This window comes from Rhinatrema bivittatum, chromosome 9 (genome assembly GCF_901001135.1).
Source record: "Rhinatrema bivittatum chromosome 9, aRhiBiv1.1, whole genome shotgun sequence".
NCBI classification, from domain to species: Eukaryota; Metazoa; Chordata; class Amphibia; order Gymnophiona; family Rhinatrematidae; genus Rhinatrema; species Rhinatrema bivittatum.
The window spans coordinates 136,662,180-136,684,572 of NC_042623.1; the positions used below are offsets into that span (position 1 = coordinate 136,662,180).

At 44.4% G+C, this 22,393-nt stretch overlaps 1 protein-coding gene across 9 annotated transcripts in view; it reads right to left on the reverse strand.

Moving 5' to 3' along the window:
• The window catches only part of CAB39 (calcium binding protein 39), a 226,824-nt gene that overhangs the window by 106,270 nt on the left and 98,161 nt on the right, over window positions 1–22,393 (reverse strand). For 4 of the 9 annotated variants that reach the window (XM_029615137.1, XM_029615130.1, XM_029615135.1 and 1 more), the window contains one exon: window positions 5,894–6,051. In XM_029615137.1, coding sequence (XP_029470997.1) covers window positions 5,894–6,007 — 114 coding nt within the window. In that variant the 5' untranslated portion in view covers window positions 6,008–6,051. Of the gene's footprint in view, window positions 1–5,893; window positions 6,052–11,028; window positions 11,173–21,378; window positions 21,561–22,393 lie in introns of those variants that run through there. The other 5 variants (XM_029615131.1, XM_029615132.1, XM_029615136.1 and 2 more) reach the window with 3 other exon arrangements.

Here is a 22,393-nt window from a genome sequence, read left to right on the forward strand (position 1 = left end):
CTCAAACCCTAATGCTTGCTGCACCAGGTAGGTGGCATCTGCCTTCCTATTCACTGGAGAGATGGAGATAGGGTGTTCCCACATTCTAAGGAGAAGCTCCTTAAAGATGTCATGAATGGGAATAGCCACCATCTCCTTAGGAGCGTCGACAAATTAGAGTACCTCTAACATCTTATGTCGCGCATCGTCCTCTGTGAGAAGCTGGAAGGGGATAGCTTCGGCCATGGCCCTTACAAACCCCGCCACGGAGAGGACCTCTGGGGGAGACCAACACCTTTCCTCCAGTGGGGAAGGCTCTGAAAGGGGGTTGTCCGAGATTGCAGACGAAGACTCATCACCCCACGGGTCATAAGGGCCTTCTTCAACACTGAGGCCATCACAAGACCTGCGCAGGCGATGCCTGAGGATGTCCATGGCCCTAGTCTCTGAGGGCCTTGAAGGCACTGAGGGAACCATGGGAGTCTGTGGTCCTGCCGGTAATGGGGGAACTGAGGGCCGTGGAAGGCCAGAGGACCCAGGTAAAGGCTCGGGGAACAAAGACTTTGGGGCCACGGCACCGGCCGCATCTTCCTCCTTGGAGAACTCAATAATGGGGGTCGCTCCTGACAGAGGCATCGGTGGAAGGTGGGGCACTGAGGGCTCCTCCAGCAACGGTTGTGTTGGGAGGGCGCTGAGAAAGACGTTCAGATGCTCAAGCAGGGGTGCCAAAATAGATGTCAGAAGCTCCAGCACCAGCATGGGGACTGGTGGTGTAGGCGGCTCAACGTTCTGCAGAGCTCAGAGCATTGCACTCTGCACAGTATGGTCCAGGTCCTCCTGAACGTCCGGTGAGACCAGGACGAGGGGGGGGGGGATGAGGTGTCACCGGTGCTTCCTCAGATTTCTGAGGAGGTATGGTGCCCGGCACCGATGTCGTTGGAGAATGCCTGAGACTCTCAGGTTTATTTGAGGATGGGGCCTCCGTACCATGGGGTTGCTTTGGTGGCGGTGCGGCAGCCACTTGCACCGCACCAGAACCAGAGTCGTGCGTCAATGGCAACTGTTGTCTATGCTTACAAGATCTCCCATGGTGCTCGGCCCAGTCTTTCTCTGACGCTGAGGAAGTAGAGGATCCCGATGTCCTGGAAACCAGTGAGATCACAAAAAAAAAGACTGATCACCGTTCCTTCGGTCTTTAGAAGATGTTGAGGGAGTGGCGAGGGGGAGCATATCAAGCAGCTCCCCTCGACCCCCGGGTGTTGGGGACTCTGACGCAGGTGTTGATGGAGTGGACATTTTAGAACTGAAAAGTTTCTCCATTTTATTGAGACAAGCACGACGGCCCTTGGGGGTCATCTGATCACACAGCTGACACACTCTGACGTCGTGTGAGGCCCCCAGGCAGAGGATACAAACCTCACGTGGATCTTTGATAGACATGGTCCGCGGGCACCGATAAAAGCCAGACGACACCATGAAAAAACAACTGGCACGCGGCCACCGAGAAGTGGGACTCCGGGAATCGCCTGTGAAAAAGTAGGAAAAATGTTTTTACCTGTCGCACCTAGGAGAGGTACCGACCACGAAGGGGACCCGTTGATGGAATGGGGAAAAATACTCGAAATGAGCACAAAAAAGAGAATGAAATAGAGCTCCACCAACCACGAGGCAACTGCATCGCGGAAAAAGAGAGACTGAAGGGGAACCTTGCGCGAACGTGCAGATAGTGGCATGCTCAGCGTGCCAGTCAAAGCTTCTAGAAACTTTGACAAAAGTTTCCCGTGCCAGGCTCTGATGATGTCACTCATCTGTGAGGACTACCATTCTGCTTGTCCTAGGAGAACAGTAGTGCCTTGGTTGGGCCATCAGCTGATGAAAATTGCTTTCTAGGATTTCATGGGTCAGGGAGGGGGCTGGAAGGTCATTAGGATAATGGAGTAACCGGATATGACATCATCTGGTCGGCAGCCTGAAAAGACAGCTCCAGGCCTCCCCTTCTTAAATCGGGCAGCATCGCCGGCCTGATCGGCTCCCAAAGTCATGAACAGAGCCACAGATAAGATAGCAGTGAGGGCTACAGAATCGCCGGTTTTTTGCACTGGTTCGAAGTAAGGATGGTGTCTGTAAAAAAGCCATAGACTATATTACCTCTAGCTTTTTCGATTACTATCAATCCCTCTATAGTGCAAAACACAGGAGCACAGAAGCCTCTGAGGTCCTTTTTCAGGATTTCCCATGGCCAAAGATAACTCAGGAGCAATTGGAGATGCTGAATGCCCCCATTAAGGATAGCGAGGTTTACGCTGTCATACAAGGGTTGAATATTGGTAAAGCGGTTGGGCAAGTCAGTTTAAGCAATGAATTTTATAAGATACTAAAATTCCCCTGCTGCCGACTTTAACCCCATACTAAAACAATCTCCTCGTCAACAAGCTCATACCCGTGGAGGACAATCAATCCATGATTGTCCTTATACTGAAACCTAGCAAAGACCCTTAAGATGTAGGTTCCTATTGGTCGATCTTGCTAATTAATATAGACATTAAAATTCTAGCAAGTGTCTTGGCCGCCTGTTTTAATGCCATATTCCCCGAGATAATACATCTAGACCAAAAGGGTTTTGTTAAAGGTCGGCAAGGAGTACAAAACGTACATCGTTTGATAGCTGCCCTTAGTTACTACCCCCAGGCTGAAGCATTAATTCTAAGCCTAGATGCAGAAAAAGCATTCGACTCTTTGTCTTGGGATTATTTGTCCTGGGCGCTCCAAAACTATGGGTTTGCGGGAGAAATTATGCAATGGTTAGAGGTGCTCTATGCCAACCCGAGAGCCCGACTACTAATCAATGGTGACTTATCCTTGCCCTTTTCTCTGCACTGTGGGGTGCATCAGGGGTGTCCTCTCTCTCCCTTATTATTTGTCCTAGCAATAGAAACTCTGGCTGAAATACTTCGGCCTGACAAAGAGTTCTGGGGCCTTCGCATTGACAATCACCTGCTGAAGGTGGCAATGTTTGCTGATGATATCCTTGTTTGTGGGTCGCCCCTGAGTGAGTATCCCAGCCATAGTTTCGATTTTCTCACAATTTCAGCAGATTGCGAGTCTACGTATTAATTTTTCTAAGTCCGAGGCGTTACCTTAGATCAGCACCTGCAGGCAACTTGGCCCGGAGTTTTTCCCGTTCTATGGGTCCCTGGGAAACTTAAGTATTTGGGGCTGTGGATTCCTAGGGATCTCACCGCCCTTTATGCTATGAATATTCGGGAAACAATCACAAATATTGGAGCCCAGCTGAGGGCTTGGCACCCACTCCCTCTGCCATTTTTTGGGCGCTGTGCTCTTCTAAAAATGTTGATTGTTCCCAAGCTTCTATACAAATTACATATGCTTCCTATTTGGCTATCCACTGTAGATTTACGGCGGCTACAGTCAACTTTACAAAAGTTTTTATGGGCTGGAAAGGGGGCACGAATAAAGTACCAGACCCTTATGTGCTCCAAGGAAAGGGGGGGGGGGGGGGACACGACTTGGACTCCCAGACTTCCGGAGATACAATGTTGATTGTCAGATGCGTTTTGTGGGAGAATGGCTTTTGGACTCCTAATCTTACTGCCAGCGGGGCTTGGTTACCAGTATGTCTGCTCCATGGTCTTCTTTATACCTCTTGCAAGCAGACCTGAAGACAATTCAGATCCTGGACATTCCTAGAGTGCTTCTTCGTCTCTGCTGGTGTGCTTGGAGGTGGCTTCGACATCAGTGCAATATGGAGGGCTCCCACTCTTTGTTGTTGAAGCTAGTAGGCAACAAAGACTTCTTGCCTGGACTCAGCCGTAGTGCCATATTTCAAGCCTGGGCTCGTAATGGACTGCCATTTATGTTTCATCTATATGAAGAGAATAGCCCTGTGATATGGGAGTTTGCCTCCATAGCCCAAACAAATCAAATACTGTTGAGACAATGTTTGGCGTATCTGCAAGTACGACACTATCTCCACTCACTTCACTGGACACAAGAGACGTTTCAAAACGAATCTTCTTTTGCCAAAAACATATTCGACACCGCATACTCTCACAACTCTATAAAGGGCTGGAGCGCCTTGAGCAAGCAATCTGCTAAAACAGATTCCCTAGACGCACTCACTGTTTACTGGTCAGCGGTATGGACGGACATGATTACAAAGTCCTACTTACAACTCTGCTTTAAGACTCTGCACTGTCACATCCAGGATTTGGGGCTGAGAGAATTGCAATTCTGGATCCTGCACCATACCAACTGCGATGATATACGTTGATTCAACATGGGCAGTTTGTCATCACTGCTCTGTATTAAATGTACTCGAGAGACTGGCACCATGATTCATCGGCTTTTTGCTTGCTCACGCCTTGCGACCTTTTGGTCTATAGTATTGGAGTTCATTGCGAGATGTATCAACAGACAGCTCCCAAAGTCAGGTAGACTTATGTCGGCTCTGAAAGAGACCTTGATACCATGTCCCACCTCCCATGACCGTTTTGGAAGACTCCCCATTCTCTTAGCTTGCCGGGAGGTTTTGTCGGTCTGGATTGATCCTCTTGCGTTACCTCAAGTAATATCCTGGTATCGACGAATGGCAGCTATCATGCAGATGGAGTGGATGGACAGTGTAAGGAGCTGCAAGAAAACTGATAAGCAATACTGTGAAAGCTGGTCCAAATGCTATTCTCTCTTACCTGAAGACATACGAACCAGGCTGCTGGCGGCCGGCTATCGGGTGAATTGGTTATAGTCAGTGTTTGTGCTGTTCTTTGGCTTTCGCTACATATACATGCCCAAATAGGTTGGGAGGAAGGGCAATTTGGGGACTGCACTGCGTGTCTGCGGCTCCCATTTTATCCTTCAATACTATATGTCCGTGTGCTGGGCAAAGGCTCGCTGGTCTCCCAGGGAAAGGGGGGGGGGGGGGGGAATGACTGGGCTGTTTGGATTGGAAGGGTTGGATGGATGGATGTATAGCTGGACAGTCATCGGACTGTACAGTGAGCAAGTCTGAGATTGAGTGGGTTGATTTCTTTACAAAACGGAGATGAGCTTGTTGTTTGTTATGACAGGGTAATGGGAAGGGACATGTTTGTCATTTTAGTCTCTGTACTGCATATTCTCTATCTCTGGTTCTCGCCTTGTATTTTGTACGATAATGTTCTGCCTATGAGCTGCATATCTTCCTAATAAAAAAAAGATTGTTAAAAATAAAAGGATAATGGAGTAGAGTGGATATTGATATATTAGGGAGGAATTTTATTTAAAAATACTTACAAACTGCTTATTATAAGTGATTGAACTAAGTGGTGTAAAATATTACATAGTTCATGTGTGTAGAAAAGACAAATACACAAGCAAATAAAATCCGCTAGGATATGAAAACTATAATGTATATATTAAGAAACAGCAAAAGCCTCTTGAAGAGTTAGTAGAGTTATATTCAAAGATCATGCAGCATTGTGTAAGAAAAAGATGACAAATTTTTCCCAAATAGTGGGCGATGCCAGTCTGTTGCTGTTAAGAAGGAATCTGGTTAGGGAATGGGTAGGTGTAATGGGGTTAGCAGGAAAGTGGAGGGATACTGTGGGATTTGGTAGTAATGATGGATGTAAAGCTCTGCTCTTTCATTATTATGCTTTTTGTATTTATGTATTTTATTAAGATGTGATTGTATTGTGTGTTATTTTGATGTGGAAATCACTTAGGGCAATCTCTTTTTGAACTCAGGAAAGTGATCTATAAGATTGTTAAATAAATACAAAACATACTGAGACTAATTCTCATACTTAAAGCAGATGTTTGAGTGGAAAATCACCTTTTCAAAAGCAAAGCAAACAAAATAATCAAATCCAAGCCTTTTTTTTTTAAACACTATCAACATAGTAACCATACATACCTTTTCAGCCTTCTTGTCAGAGATGTCTTGTTTTTCTAGAACAGACATACTTTCTTTCAGATTTTTCACTATGTCTGCAGGAGACTTGTGAGACTTGCCAAAAGGGAATGGCATGATTGCAAATTACACAGATTTTCACAATTGGGCTCCTGTTTCACCTGCAAAGAGAAAACAAGCAAGCCCATGTATACAAGAACAAACATGACATCAGTGATGAAAGTTTCTTCTATGCGGCATGGCTGAACTTATTTATTGAGAACAATAGTTGGTTTTGCTCTTAACAAAGCAACCTATATACTAAGTATTTTTCCAACACCACAAAATGGAAAAATGCTTATTGCATCTAGTCCATAGTTACTTACCTACAGGCTGATACAGTAAAACCCGCAGGAGAGCCGGCGCTCTGAGGCGAGCTCTCCCGACGCGCGCACAGGCCACTCTCCTGTGCGTGCAGTTTAGTATGCAAATGAGGGCCCATGGTAAAAAGAGGCGCTAGGTACACTAGCGCATCCCTAATGCCTCTTTTTTGACAGGAGCGGCAGCTGTCAGCGAGTTTGACAGCCGACGCCTAATTTTGCCGGCATCTGTTCTCAAACCCACTGACAGCCACGGGGTCGGAAAACTGACGCCGGCATAATTGAGCATCCGTCTTCCGACCCGCAGGCTAATTTTAAAATTTTTTTAAATTTTGGGGCCTCCAACTTAATATCGCTATGATATTAAGTCGGAGGGTGTACAGAAAAGCAGTTTTTTCTGCTTTTCTGTACACTTCCCTGGCGGCGGCAGAAATTAACGCCAGCCTTTTGGCAGGCGTTAATTTTTTAAAGTAAAATGTGCGGCTTCGCTGCACATTTTGCTTTCTGGATTGCGCGGGAATAGCTAATAGGGCCATCAACATGCATTTGCATGTTGTGGGCGCTATTAGTTTCGGGGGGGGGGGGGGGGGGGGGGGGTTGGACGTGCGTTTTTGACGCGCTATTACCCCTTACTGTATAAGAAGTAAAGCTAGCACATCAAAAACGTGCATCCAAATGCAGGCTAACTGTATCGGCACTGTACTGTATCGGCCCGTAAGACAGCAAAATATGCAGATGTTATCACCAGGAAGAACTACTGTCACCATATTAAGACGGCCTTAAAAAATGAAATCCTGAACAAACAAATTGCACTAGACAAATTCAATGTTATTGAAGAAACTAGGACTGCCAGTTAAGAGGCAATTTATTCCAATGGGCTTTGCTGCTTTCCAGTATGTTAAGAGAAAGCTTTGCCATAAGTGCCAGAGATATGTCTGTGCAACACATATTCTTGTTCTAGGGGGGAGAGAGAGACACCAAAATGTAGAAAGAGATCACTGTCAAATATAGTAATAAAAAGGGTTAATGGATGCTAGACATACAAGTAGTTTTATGGTTTTAACTTTTTAATCTTTTGAGCAATTGTGATCTAGTTTACAAGCTTCATATTTATTTACTAAAATATATTGTTTTTGTGGCTGCTTTATCATTTCATTTTGGACTGTTTATGTTAAATTGCAAGCTGCATCAAGCTAAGGCATTAGCAGGCTATAAATGCCAATAAATACTTTCATTCCATCTGCAATTTTGCACAGGACAACTGTGTTATCACAAACTCCATTCAATGGGCAAGTTGCTTTCAACAGTGCCCTTTCTCTTTATATATATAAATTAAACATACAAATCAAGTGGAAACTCTGGCTTATGTTTCTACCGAGATCCAATTTAATTCCAGTATAACTGTACCACATAACTGTACCATATACTGCTACAAAAGAAAAACAGGTTAGCTGTGTGCCAGTTGAAGTACACACCAAATGCAAAAGCAAATTACAGTTAACTACAACCCGTAAGAGAAGCCAAAGCAGGCACAGAATGTTTTTCACATACTACTACCTTTAGTACACCTAATGATTTGAATTATTTGGCATCCTGGGTACAAACACATCACACAATTTGCTATATGATACCGAAACACTACATCATCACTCAGAAAACAGTTATCTCTAGCACCCAGGTCACAGTACATGTCTGCCATGACTGCTTTACTATATGCCACTACCACCACCACCACCACCACAGCCACATGCTTCCAAGGATCCAATACCTGCTCACCTAGTACCCATATAAATTCCTATTGTATTAAGTCCATTGCTCTGCTTTTTAAAAATGCCCATTTGCAGAGTTTGCTCTTCAGCTGGTTGTGCTATAGTTATGCTTTCTGGGGGTGATGCCTCTGAGGATCAGCACAGCAGCATCCCACATATTTTACATTCATAAGTGGCAGCAACTAAGTTTGGAGGAATTTTCATAAAGCTTAAACGTTGTGCTTAGGAGTGAAATAACCACTTCTCATTCTGAATTTTATCTTTAGCATTGCGTTGATGTGGCAGCTGAATCATCTAAAACTGCTGCTTTGAAGGAATGCATGATGTAACGAGCAAATATTGCAAAGAAATGAACATAAAAAAAAATATATAATATTTTATCCCCAAAAGCCTGTGAAAATTAAACATTTTATTTTAAAGGTCAGGAGAGTGCTATTACTACTCATTTCTATTGCATTATTAAACATACACAGCACAATACAAACACAAAGGCTCCTCAAGGCAACGGCTTACAGTCAACACAAAAATAAAACAAATAGCGATCTCTAGCAAATGAATCTATTGTAGTAAACATGGTTAAAATCAACACAGCTGGGATCAGGGACAGCCAGGGTTTAAAAAGTAAACTCAAAACAGTGTTTTTAGGTAGAACTCACATATGGTCAGACGGAGTACACAAGAACAAATCTAATAAATAGGGGAAGCTGTAGAACATGGGGTCCCCAAACACAATCCCTAAGGGCCGCAACCCAGTTGATTTTTCAGGATTTTAACAATGAATATGCATGAGACCGAGCTGCATATATTGCTTACATGCAATCTATTTAAAATTCTGCTGCACTGTTTATCTTCCTTTAGTGAGGCAGTAACCTCTTGTCACTAGGTTGGCTCCTTATTCGCTTCCGCATACAATTCCTCTCCTCATTATCTGTGTCCACTTCTCACTGCCTACATCATTCCTTGTGAACTCCATTCAATGGGCATATTGCTCTCACCTGTGCCCTTCTCTTTCATGGCCAATTCTTGACCCTTCAGTTTTCCACCTTGCTATGCTGTATGCCTGGAATAGATTCCGAGTGCATCCTGCCCCCCTCTCTGGCCACATTCAAATTCAGACAAAAAGCTCAGCTTTCTGAGGATGCTTTTAACGCTTAACCTTTTCTCTACAATAAATATGCATTTTTGTCTTGACTATATAGTCTCTGCTCCGTGGGAGCAGACAATCTCTTACGCATTGTAAAGTGCATACGCAGTGCATAAACAATAAAGAATAATAATAATAATTCAATGGAGACAGTGCATGAAGATAGACCTCTTTCATATTCATGGTGGAAATCTGAAAACATAACTGGGTTGTGACACCTGAGGACAGTTTGGGGTTCTCTGCTCTAGAGTCATGAATAAAAGGTTGGCATTTTTTAAATGTTAGCTAGCATCAGAACTTGAACAGCTTTATCTATTTATGAAAAGGACAGGTGCATTAACTGGATCAAACAGGCTTAAGATCCTCTCTTTTTCAATAATTTGTCCAACCAGTTTGAGTTCTCAGACATGCTGTTTTAAAAAAATAAAATAAAACACTTGTGCAATGACAGAGGCTGGGAATTTTCAAACTGTACTGTGTCAATGCATAGCTAGACAAGTTTCCATTTCGTAAGTGCAATAAATGCACATATTTAAAAATAACACTTCCAAAGAAAAACAAGTCTATGAAGATTTTTTTTCTTTTCAGGATTTCATGTAAAACTGTAATAATGCTGAATAAAGGCAGCATATCAATTTTAAATGCCATATTGAAACCAGATACTCAATTACGAACTCAGGTCACATGTAGCAGGCTAAGGAATGTGGAACATCACTAGGGGAAAAATGAAGCTACAGTTTTCACATTCTTATCTGTAACAATTTAAGAATCTGCTCGGGAATTAGAATGCTATTTCTGCTCAATATGAATGTGACTCAAGACAGCTTTACACACGTATCTTCAATAAGTAGTTTCAAAGCTGCTCTAGTTTCTTCCTACATCCTGTACTCTGTGATATTTGCTTCTCAGCCTCTTTTTGTATATGAAGAAATGAGATCTGAGTCATGAGCTGAAAACAGTCCCTTCTTGGCTGAGAGTAAGGACCTGTAGAACATGGGAAATTAATGCCCTTCTAACCCAACCCCACTGGAGATATGAAACCGTTTGGATCCTGGGCAAGCTAGAAGGCTTAAACTTCCCATTAAAATAAAATCTAGTAATATTAGCAGCTAAGAGCATGTCAAATATTTTTTAAAATCTGAATGCACCTTAATTAGACCTTCCTAAAGATAACTTCATAACCAGACTATTAAAAAACTATATATCCTCTTGATCTGTAGTTTTATACTTGGCCTGTTTTAATGAATTTCCTCTACCAGCCCCATCTTGAAGGATTTCTCACATAAAAAAAAATTAAAAATAAGCCACCTTATATGGATTTAACTTCCTACACAATGCACTCATATATTCCCATTATATTTTTGTCAGTCTCACTAAAGATGCTTTATTCCCCTTATAAGCTGCTGTTCTCTGAGCTCATCTGAAACTCTGTAGTCTAGAAGAGATGGAAACTACATTGGTATGCTAGATATTAGCTGATGTTAGAGGACCATATGGGCAAAATGTTGCTAAGGATGCTAATGAGTGAGATTTCTGCCACATGCAAGAAATTCATGAAGTCACCATTTTGAAACCTGGTGTCTCAGTGGCAAGAGTGAGTGGGGATGTCTGAGGTGTAGATATCTTTTTTGCAAAAATGAGTCTACAAAAGCCTTTTGCACAAATGCATTTTCACAAAATCACACAATAATGAGCTACTTTATATATTTTTCTATTGCAGTGCCTCATTATTGTGATTTAAATAAACCTTTGCGCATAGCAGAGTACATGCAAAAATGTACTACTGTGAAATTGATGTACTAAGCTGCAAAGCTTTTTCACAAAAGAGGGTATCATGCCCTATATAGGTCTTTGTTGAGGCCTCACCTGGAGTACTGTGTTCAGTTCTGGAGACCGTATTTCAAAACAAATAAACAGGATGGAAGTGTGCAGAGAAAAGCAACCAAAATGATGTGGGGTCTGCACCAAAAGACTTAGGAGATGAGACTGGAAGACCCAAATATGTATACCCTGGAGGAGAGGGGAGACAGGGGGGATATGTTACAGACATTTAAATACCTTAAAAGTATAAGTGTTGCACAAAAAAATCAAACCTCTCTCAATGAAAAGGAAACTGAAGAACTGGGGGTCATGATTTGAAACCCCAAGGGCGTAGACTCAGAAACAAGGTCAGGAAAGCGCAATTGCTTACCTGTAACAGGTGTTCTTCTAGGACAGCAGGATGTTAGTCCTCACATGTGGGAGACATCATCCGATGGAACCCGGCATGGAAAACGTTTGTCAAAGTTTCTAGAAGCTTTGAACGGCACACTGAGCATGCCCAGCATGCCACTATCCGTGCGTCCACGCGAGGTCCCCCTTCAGTCTTATAACATAGAAAAATATGAATGAAAAAATAAAACAATAAACTGGAAGGAGAATCCAACTCCATGGGGTGGCGGTTGGGATTCCTGAGGACTAAAATCCTGCTGACCTAGGAGAACACCTGTTACAGGTAAGCAACTGAGCTTTCTCCTAGGACAAGCAGGATGGTAGTCCTCACATGTGGGTGAAGACCAAGCTCCAGGCTGTCTCCATGAACAAGTGAGACCAACAGGTGCCGAACAAAGTGCCAACGGGCACAACAATAACTACAGCTCTGTTGGTCAGGAGACTGCCTAGCTCCCACCAGGGGCACAAGGCAGGAAGAGTTGGATTCAGGTCTGAAACAGACTGCGCAGGACGGATTAACCAAAGGCACTGTCCTGATACCCATCACTGTCCAAGCAGCAGTGAGCTGCAAATGTGTGAAGAGAACTCCACGTTGCAGCCCGGCAAATTTTGATGGGAACTGCTTGCAGATGAGCCAGCAATGTCGCCATGGCCCGCACAGAGTGAGCTTTAACTCTGCCGGCCAGCGGAAGCCCTTCATGCGCATAGCAGAAGGCGATGCAATCTGCCAGCCAGTTGGATAAAGTCTGCTTACCTACCGACATTCCCAGCCTATTGGTATCGAAGGACACAAAAAGCTGAGTGGACTGCCTATGATTGGCTGTACGATCTAAATAGAAAGCCAAGGCCCTGTTGCAGCAAGTTATGAAGAGCCTGTTCCCTGGGTGGGAATGAGGCCTAGGAAAGAAGGTGGGTAAAACGATGGAGTGATTAAGGTGGAAATCAGTCACAATCTTAGGCAGGAACTTTGGGTGCGTACACAAGATCTCACGATCGTGAAAGAACCTAGTGTATGGCGGGTATGTAAGCAAGACCTGAAGTTCACTGACTATGACCAAAATAATCGCCTCCAGGAATATGACTTTCCAGGTGAGGTACTATGGGTCGCAGAACGCAGCAGCTCAAAGGGAGGATGCATGAGCTGTGCCAGGACAACGTTGAGGTCCCAGGATACAACAGGAGGCTGAAGAAAGTGGCTTCAGCTGGAGCAGGCCCCTCATAAAGCAACCTATTAAAGGTTGTACCGATATGGGTGTGCCAGCGACACCTCAATGTTACGCAATTACAGTGCTAAGATGAACCCTGACTGAGCTGGTTTGAAGCCCAGACTCAGCAAGGTGCCACAGTAGTTCAACAGCTGGGGAAGGGGGCATGTGAAATGGATCCAAGTCATGCCCCACACACCAGACGGAGAACCTTCTCCACTTCAAACTGTAGGACTTCCTGGTGGAAGGTTTCCTAGAAGCCACTAGCACCTGGGAGAGACTGTCTGAGAGGGCCAAGGGCTGAAGGACTAAGTGCTCAACATCCAAGCCGTTAGGGCCATCGCCCGAAGGTTCGGATGGCACAGGGCACCTTGGTTCTGCGTGATCAGTTCAGGTGCGGTCCCCAGCTGGATGAGGGGCCTGATCAACAGGTCCCGCAGGAAAGGGAGCCAGACCTGTTGGGGCCAAAAGGGTGCCATGAGGATCATGGTCCCTCTGTCCTGCTGAAGCTTCAGCAGGGTCTTCAAGAAGAGCGGGAGAGGAGGGTATGCATACACCAGACCTCTCCCCCGGTGGAGGGAAAAGGCATTGCAGGCCAGATATCCGCCCCCCCCCCCCCCCCAACAACAGGGAGTAGAATCTGCTCACCTTGTGATTGTGCGCGGAGGCAAAGAGGTCCACATCTGGTGTACCCCACCAATGAAACATTTTGGCTGCTACCTCTGGATTGAGGGGACCATTCCTGTGGTTGGAAGGGGCGACTCAGCTGGACCGCCAGCACATTCAGAGTCCCAGGCAGGTATGTCACCCGCAACGACATGGCCCAGGTCCACATCTGCACCGCCTCGTGACAGAGGAGGAACGAGCCCTCCCTGTTCGTTGATATATCACATTGCCAACTGGTTGTCCGTCCGGATCAGGACTTCTTTGTGCGACAACCGGTCTCTGAACACCCATAGGGCATAACGGATTGCCTGAAGCTCCAGAAGGTTTATTTGACAACGGGCTTCGTGAGCGGTCCAGAGATCCTGCGTGTGGATGCCGTCTACATGGGTTCTCCAGCCCAGAGGAGAGGCATCGGTAGTGAGGATCACTTGAGGCAGAGCAGTTTGGAAGGGAATCCCCCGCTTCAAATTGGAGAGGTTTTCCCATCAGGACAGACACACCTGAAGAGATTCCGTGACTGCAATACAAGTCTCGAGGTCCTGAGAAGCATGTCGTTACTGTCACTGCATGGTCCACTGAGCCCTCCACATACACAAACGGGCGAGAGGGGTGACATGGACAGAAGCAAACTAAGCAGAAGGTGGTGAGTCACCTGCCGGCTGCTGCGGACGAAGGCCACCAATGAGGCGAGGGCAAAAGCCTGATCGCGGGGCAAAAACGCCTTTGCCTACACCGTGTCTAGTCTGGGACCTATGAAGTCCAGCTGAGAAGACAGGCAGAGGTGAGACTTTGGGTAGTTGATCATGAACCCCAAGGCTTGTAGAGTCTGTACTGTCAGGGTTAAAGCACTCAGCACCCCTGTGCGGGAATCGCTCGATTGACCAGTCACCTAGGTACGGGAAGACTTGACCGCACAACGCCCGAGATATGCAGCCACCACCGCTAGGCATTTGGTTAAGACGCGAGGGGCTATGGCCATCCCAAAAGACGGCACCTTGTTCTGACAGTGAGTCTTCCCCACCACGAAGCAGAAGTATTTTCTGTGGCTGGGGAAAATGGCTAAGTGAGCGTAAGCTTCCTTGAGATCGAGGGAACAGAGCCAGTCTCCTCTTTTGAGGAGGGGAATCAGCATACCCAGAGAGACCATCTTGAACTTTTGCCTTGAGAGAAACTTGTTCACAGCTCCGAGGTCGAGGTTGGGGCATAAGCTGCCGTTCCTTTTCGGAATTAGGAAATACCTCGAATAGAACCCTCGGCCCTGTTGTGGGCAAGGAACCGGCTCTACCGTGCCTGTTGCGAGAAGGGCAGAGAGCTCCATTTAAAGTATGACCTTCTGGGAGGACAAACTTGACAATGGACATGTGGGAGAGGTCCCTGGGACCTGTCTGAAGTTGAGACTGTACACCTGACGGATGATGGTAAAGACCCATCAGTCCGAAGTGATATCCTCCCAGAGATGGGCGAAGCCCATGATCCTGCCTCCCAGTGGGGGATCCGGCATCAGGGGTGCGCTCGACTGACTTGTGCTCCCTTGCCACCAGTTAAAAAACTGTATCTGAGGCTTGCTGGGGTGCAGGCTGGGGCCTGGGTGCTCGCTGCTAGTGAGGGAAGCCCCTGGAGCTAGTGTGTGGCGTGCGAGCTCGGGAGGCCTGAGGATAATACTTTCTTTGCCTATAGAAGAACTTCCGGGATCCTTGCCTGGAAGATTTCCCGGCCGAGGAAGGGGCATCAGAAGCACTAGCAGAAAGCTGTTGAAGGATGTCATGGTGGTCCTTCAATTGCGCTACCACAACCTGTACCTTATCCCCAAAGAGGTTGTCACCTATACATGGGGAGTTCAGCTAGCTTCTCCTGTACCTCTGGACGGAGGACAGAAGTTCTGAGCCAGGCCATCCTGTGGGCACCAATGCCCACCATGGCCACAGTTTCAAATACAATGTAGGTGGATCTCATCTCATGTTTGCCAGCCTTTAAACCCAGCAGGACGATAGCCAAGAGTGCCTCCTGATGCTGCTGAGGCCTTGTACTCACTTCCATAGGTTTCGATGGTACTGGGTCATGTACAACTGGTAGGCGGCAATACGGGCAATAAGCATAGAGCCCTGGAAGACCTTTCTGCCCAAGGCATCAAGCTCCCTATGTTCTTGCCCCAGGGGTGCAGAAGCGTGGGTACGGGAGCACCTGGCTTTCTTCAGGGCAGACTCCACAACCACCGACTGGTGGGGGAAGTGCCGGTTCTCGAACCCCCACGGCTTGCTGCACCAAATGAGTGGCATCCGCCTTGCTATTAACAGGGGATATGGAGATTGGGTGTTCCTACATCCAGAGGAGGTGGTCCTTAAAGATGTCGTAGATGGGAACTGCCACGACTTCCTTAGGAGCGTCATCAAACTGAAGCACTTCTTGTCCCGGTCTTTCCCCATCGCCAAGGAGGCGGAGGATCCCGATGTCCTAGAAACCAGTGAAGTCATGGAAGATCAATCACCATTCCCGTGATCCTTTGAAGAAGCGGAGAGAGGAGTGGCGAGAGGAAGTATATCAATGTGGGTGTGGATGGAGCGGACATTTTAGGACCAAAAAGTTTCTCCATCTTGTCAAGGCATGATCACACAGCTGACACCCTCAGACGTCATGCGAAGCAACCAGGGCAAATGATGCAAACTTCATGCGGATCTGTGATGGACATGGTTCAGCAGGCACCGACAAAAGCCAGATGCCGCCATGGAAAAATACCCAAATTGTATTCTATGACCAGCAGTCACACCAAGAGGCGAGGTGCCAGGAACTGACCGCAAAGCAGCAGAAAAAAAGAAGAGGTAACCTACCACGCTGAGGAGGCACTGACTGCAAAGGGGGACCAGACGATGGAACTAGAAAAAAAGGGACTTTTCTCCCACGAAAATAAGAGCAGAGCTCCACGAACTGCGAGGCAACTGCACCGTGGAAAAATAGTCTGAAGGGGAACTTCACGTGGACGTGCGGATAGTAGCAGGCTGGGAATGCTCAGTCTGGTGGTCAAAACTTCTAGAAATTTTGACAAAAGTTTTCAGTGCCAGGCTCCATCGGATGTTGTCACCCACATGTAAGGACTACCATCCTGCTTGTCCTAGGAGAACAAATGTTACTAAAATATATTGGAATTAACTCAATAAACATTTAGCTTCAGCACTATTCATGCCATATGTATATACAGGCCAAAAAGAAAGAAGCTAAAAGTGTTTGTTTTAGATGGGGGTAGAATCACCTATTTTTAGAATGGAAAAGATACTGAGAGGAATAACTTCAGAAAGGGCTAGTGAATAATAGAGTTCTTATTCAAAGCTGGAGCAGAGGCCGCGACATTGCATAGGGGCAAATAGAGCAAAAATGGGCATTTAATTACACATTGTGTGCCTGTCATGCACTAAACCACAATATGCAATACACCAATTAATTAATTAATTAACTACACTATGTATAAAATTCACGATCCCTTACTGAACAGGTAAAAGTTGCTCTGGTAGTGCCACTCCCCTACAGAAAAAATGCAGAGAAACAGAGTAAGCATGCTTGGGGCCATGATGTCTGCACAACCAAAGGCAAAGAACCAAAAACGCCTTCATACAAACACTTCTATATCTATAGCCTCGTTTGAATACTCCAAAAATTATATTTATATAAGCTATAGAAACTTAACTTTTTAAATTTTGGTAGTTTAAATGATTAACTTCTTAAATAGTATTTACATCCTTATTTGCAACAGTTCCTGGTCTCCTACAGCTTATTAGTGATTTTCTGATTTATAAAAAGCATTATTTTTTATCCATGTTTGCCAGAACTAAGATTTTTCCCTGTTGATTCCTTTGGAGCCAGGGCAAATGAACAATATATGTATACACACACACATAGATATATCTATCTATATTTATATATATATTTATATAGATAGATATATCTATCTATATATATATATATATATATATATATATATAGACATATATGAGAGATACACACACAAGCTGTACATTAGACCTGCCTAACCCCACAATGCTCCCAGCCTGTCATCCGTAACATGCCGACATGCTGCTTAGATTTGCCTATATCAGTCCAGCCTGCCCCAACATGTTGGGAAAAGTCAGCCACTGGCCCTAGTTCACTTTGGCAAATAATTAAATACTACTTTACTTATCCTTTAATTATTTGAATAGTTAATATTCTACATCTCTACTGGCAAGATCAGCTAGCACATTTCTAAAAGTAAACACAAATATTTGATCCCTTCCCATCTAATCTTTATTCTGATTCCTTCATTTACATGGACAGCATTCACAGAGCACTAGTCACACACCTAATGTCAGCAAACTTGCAGCTTGGGGACAGAGCCAGCAGATGCTCCTGGATGCCTCCCCTCAACAGCATGCTTTTCCTTTCTAAGCAGGAAATGTACAGAGGAAAGGATAGCCACAAGGACCAGGAGCATGCACAATGTCCCTGCACTACATGGAAAACCATCGGGCCGATACAGTACAGTGCGCTCCGCCATTGGACGCGCATTTTCCCTTCCCCTTATTCAGTAAGGGGCCGAAAACGCGCGTCCAATCCCCCGAACCTAATAGTGCCCGCAACATGCAAATGCATGTTGATGGTCCTATTAGGTATTTCCGCTCAATTTTGCCGGCATCCGGTTTCCGAACCCGTGGCTGCCAGCGGGCTCGAGAAACGACGCCGGCAAAATTGAGCGTCGGCTGTCAAACCCGCTGACAGCCGCTGCTCCGGTCCTGTTTTTACCGCCGGGCCTAATTTGCATACTGAATCACGCGCACAGGAGAGCAGCCTGTGCGCGCGCCGGGAGAGTGGGCGTTCGCCTGCTCTCCCGCGAACTTTACTGTATTGGCCCGTGTGTTACTACAGCAAGGGGTATTTTTTCCTACATGAATCACTTTGCACTTGTCCACGTTAAATTTCATCTGCCATTTGGAAGCCCAATCTTCCAGTCTCACAAGGTCCTCCTGCAATTTATCACAATCCGCTTGAGATTTAACTACTCTGCATAATTTTATGTCATCCACAAATTTGATCACCTTTCAAGATCATTTAAAAATATGTACAGATCTCTAAGGCACTCCACTGTGCACAGACCATTTAATCCTTTGTCGAACGCCTTCTGAAAATCCAAATACACCACATCTACTGGTTCACTTTTGTCCACATGTTTATTCACCCCTTCAAAAAAAGTAGGAGATTTGAAAGGCAAGACTTCTCTTGGGTAAATCCATGCTGGCTGTTTCCCATTAAACCATGTCTATCTAAATGTTTTGTGATTTTATTCTTTATAACTGTTTCCACGATTTTTCTTGGCACTGAAGTCAGGCTCACCAGTCTATAGTTTCCTGGATCACCCCTGGAGCCCTTTTTAAATATCAGGGATACATCGGCTATCTTCCAATCTTCAGGTACAACAAGATTTTAATAATAGGTTACAAATTAATTGAAATAGGTCTGAAACTTCATTTTTTAGTTCTTTCAGAAACCTGGGGTTTATGCCATCTGGTCCAGGTGATTTACTTCTCTTCATTTTGTCAATATGGCCTACCACATCTTCCAGGTTCACCGTGATTTGGTTCAGTTCATCTGAATCATCACCCTTGAAAACCGTCTCCAAAACGGGTATCTCCCCAACATCCTCAATAAACACGGAAGCAAAGACATTGTTTAATCTTTCCACAATGGCCTTATCTTCCCTAAGTGCTCCTTAAAACCCTTGATCATCTAACGATACAACAGACTCCATCGCAGACTTTCTGCTTCAGATATATTTTTAAATGTATTTATTGTTTTTGCCTCTACAGACAATTTTTTTTTCAAATTCTCTTATCCTGTCTTAGCAATGTCTTACATTTAACTTGCCAATGCTTATGCTTAATCCTGTTTTCTTCCAATGGATCCTTCTTCCAATTTTTGAATGAAGATCTTTTGGCTAAAATAGCCTCTCTTTCACCTCACTTTTTAGCCATGCTGGCAATCATTTGACCTTCCTTCCACTTTTCTTAATGTGGGGAATACATATAGATTGTGATTCCAAGATAGAATTTTTTTTAACAATGTCCACGCCTGTTGCACTTTTTACCTTTGCAGCTGCATCTTTTCAGTTTAACAATTTTTCTCATTTTATCAAAGTTTCCCTTTTGAAAGTTTAGTGCTACAGCCGTGGATTTACTTACTATCTCCCTTCCAGTCACTAATTCAAATTTGATCATATTATGATCACTATTGCCAAGCAGCTCCACCACCGTTACCACTCTCACCAAATCCTGCGTGTCACTGAGAATTAGATCTAAAATTGCTCCCTCTCTCGTCAGTTCCTGAACCAATTGCTCCATAAAGTAGTCATTTACTCTATCCAGGAACTTTCTCTCTCTAGCATGTCCTAATGTTTCACTTACCCAGTCAATACTGGGGTAATTGAAATCTCCCATTATTACTGCATTACCAATTTGGTTAGCTTCCCTAATTTCTCTTAGCATTTCACTGTCCGTCTCACCATCTTGGCCAGGTGGACGGTAGATACTCCTATCATACTCTTCCCCAACACGCAAGAAATTTCTACCCATAAAGATTCAATTGTGCATTTAGTCTCATGCAGGATGCTTATCCTGTTAGACTCTATGCCATCCCGGACATAAAGTGCCACCCTGCCTCTCAGATGCTTCTCTCTGTCATTGTGATATAATTTGTATCCTGGTATAGCACTATCCCACTGGTTATCTATCCTCTTTCCATCATGTCTCTGAGATACCAATACGTCTATACCATCATTCTCTGCTCTACACTCTAATTCTCCCATCTTAATTCTTAGGCTTCTGGAAATAGCATACAAATATTTCAAAGAGTGTTTTTTGTTTGTATTAACATTCTGCTTTTCAGTTGACAGGGATAAATTGAAATCTTTTAGCTCAGGTGAGTTTTTAATTATAGGCACTTGGACTACTTTTTTTTTTTTTTTTTTTTTATCATTGGATCCTCTCTGTTGGGATGACCTAACTCTAATGCTTCATTAGTATCCTTCAAAGATACCTCCTCGAACCATGTGCTGCAGAGTGACTGTCGGCTTTCCCCTTTGATTTAGTTTAAAAGCTGCTCTATCTCCTTTTTAAGTTAAGACCTTAAATTTAATCCTTTGCTCTACTGGCAGTCAATGAAGGTGGTAGAGCATTGGAGTTTCATGCTCATGCCTTCAAAATCAGCCAAGCAGCTGAATATTGTAACTGCAGAGTTCGCAGTGTGTCTGTTGAACTCACAGATAAAAAAAACCTGTTACCATAATCTAGGGTAGTTAAGATAAACGTTTTAACAACTGTCTGAAAATCTAACAGTCTTAAAAGTCAAAGTTGCTTCAATTTAAAGTAATCTCTTGAAAATTTGGATTTTAGCTTTTTTAATAAAATAATATATAGAATCAAAAACAAATCCTAGATTTCGGACCATTTCCCTAAATTCTATATTCATCCTATTTATCAGGATACATAAGAGATCCTTGGACATCTGGCAGTTCAATGGGGATAAGATGTGGGGGGGAGGGATAGAAAAAAAATATCAGGACAGGGCCATTCAAGGTAGGTACCTGCCGGTGTCTGTACAATGGCGGTTGTATGAACCAAGCAATGGTTCTCAGCAGCAGCAGGATGCGTCATCAGAGCAGCCCCTCCACCCTCCCAGGCTGGTTGCATAATCAGAAGGGGGCTACCTCCAAGCTACCCAGCGTACACAGTTACATCCTGTAAGTCAGGATGTTTGGTTTGCTTCTCAAGTCCTAAAAATTCAGGCTGCCACCTAGGACATTTAAATATGTTTCTAAGACTGCTGAAAATTAACGGTATTTCAAATTGCCATTGTTTTTCTAAACAGCACCCTACCATCCACTATTAGTCATTTCACTGTTTTAAAGTAAGTTAGCTTATCCAAAAACTGCACAAACTAGACAATTTAACAGCAATAATGTGAGCTGCTGCCACAGCTTGTATGCATGTGTGCATATGTATCTCTCTATATATACATACATATAAAATCAAATCATTTTAATGTTTCATACAGGTTTTATGTTATCAGATGAACAAAACAGAAGACAAAGACAGCCAGCATAAGAGGTATCACTTACCGTGCTACGTTTAATAATCTGTCCTTCCTCAGTGGAAGGCACATCAACTGAGCCTAGAGCAAAATTACTGATGCTCCCAGAAGCATAATCTGCCTCCTCTGTGGATTCCTCACACAGCTGTGTTTGTTCCTTTGGACTTTTTTTTAGAGGCTGGTTTGTGACAAACATCTGGACTACTTACTCTGCACAGACACAATTCGAGTCATCGTACAATCAGATTAACCTATATGTTTACTCATTTGCAAACAGAAAGCAAGCATAGATGGTTTACAGCTCCTGAAGAGGATGAAGTCCCAGCCATCGCACAACATATAAATTGGCCAAAGTAAGATTCCACAATTGCAGGGCTCTAAGAGGAACCCTGGTGCATGGCTCTTAGCCAAGGACTGACAGTGCAATGGCTAAGCTGAGTGAGTTGAAAAGGGATATAAAATACAGGGGGGAAAACCCCGTGCAGCTGTAAATAAAGGCTTCATGCTCAAGCACAACTGAGTTGCTTCCATTGAACTAGAAGTCCAAAAGAGGCGGAGGAAAATGTCAGGGCCAAAAAAAAATAAATAATGTCAAATCTCAGATAACATCCTTATAAACACAGCTCCCGGTTTCCTGTGGCAGCTGAAGAGCAGATTCCATGGCAAAGTTTCTGACATTTTGTAGCAATTATATGGTATATTTGCATGAATCTGCATATTAAATGTTATCTTTTTTTTTTACTTTATATGAATAGCCATTTTCTGACATTTTTTATCTCTAGTTCATTTATTTAGCTCATTATTGGAGGAAAAGGTCTTAATGATCAGTACTGGGGAGGAAGGAGGGGGACAGAAACTAAAAGGGATCTCAGGCAGCAGGGGTAGAGGGAGTGGGAATAGAGGGGGAGGGGAGGACAGAAGGAATCACAAAAGAAACAGCAAGAGAATGAGGGGAAGTGGGAAGAGAGATCAGGAAGGGGGAAAGAGAAAGAAGATATCTGTGACCAGAAAACAGAGGCACAACCTATTTGCATCACTCTCGA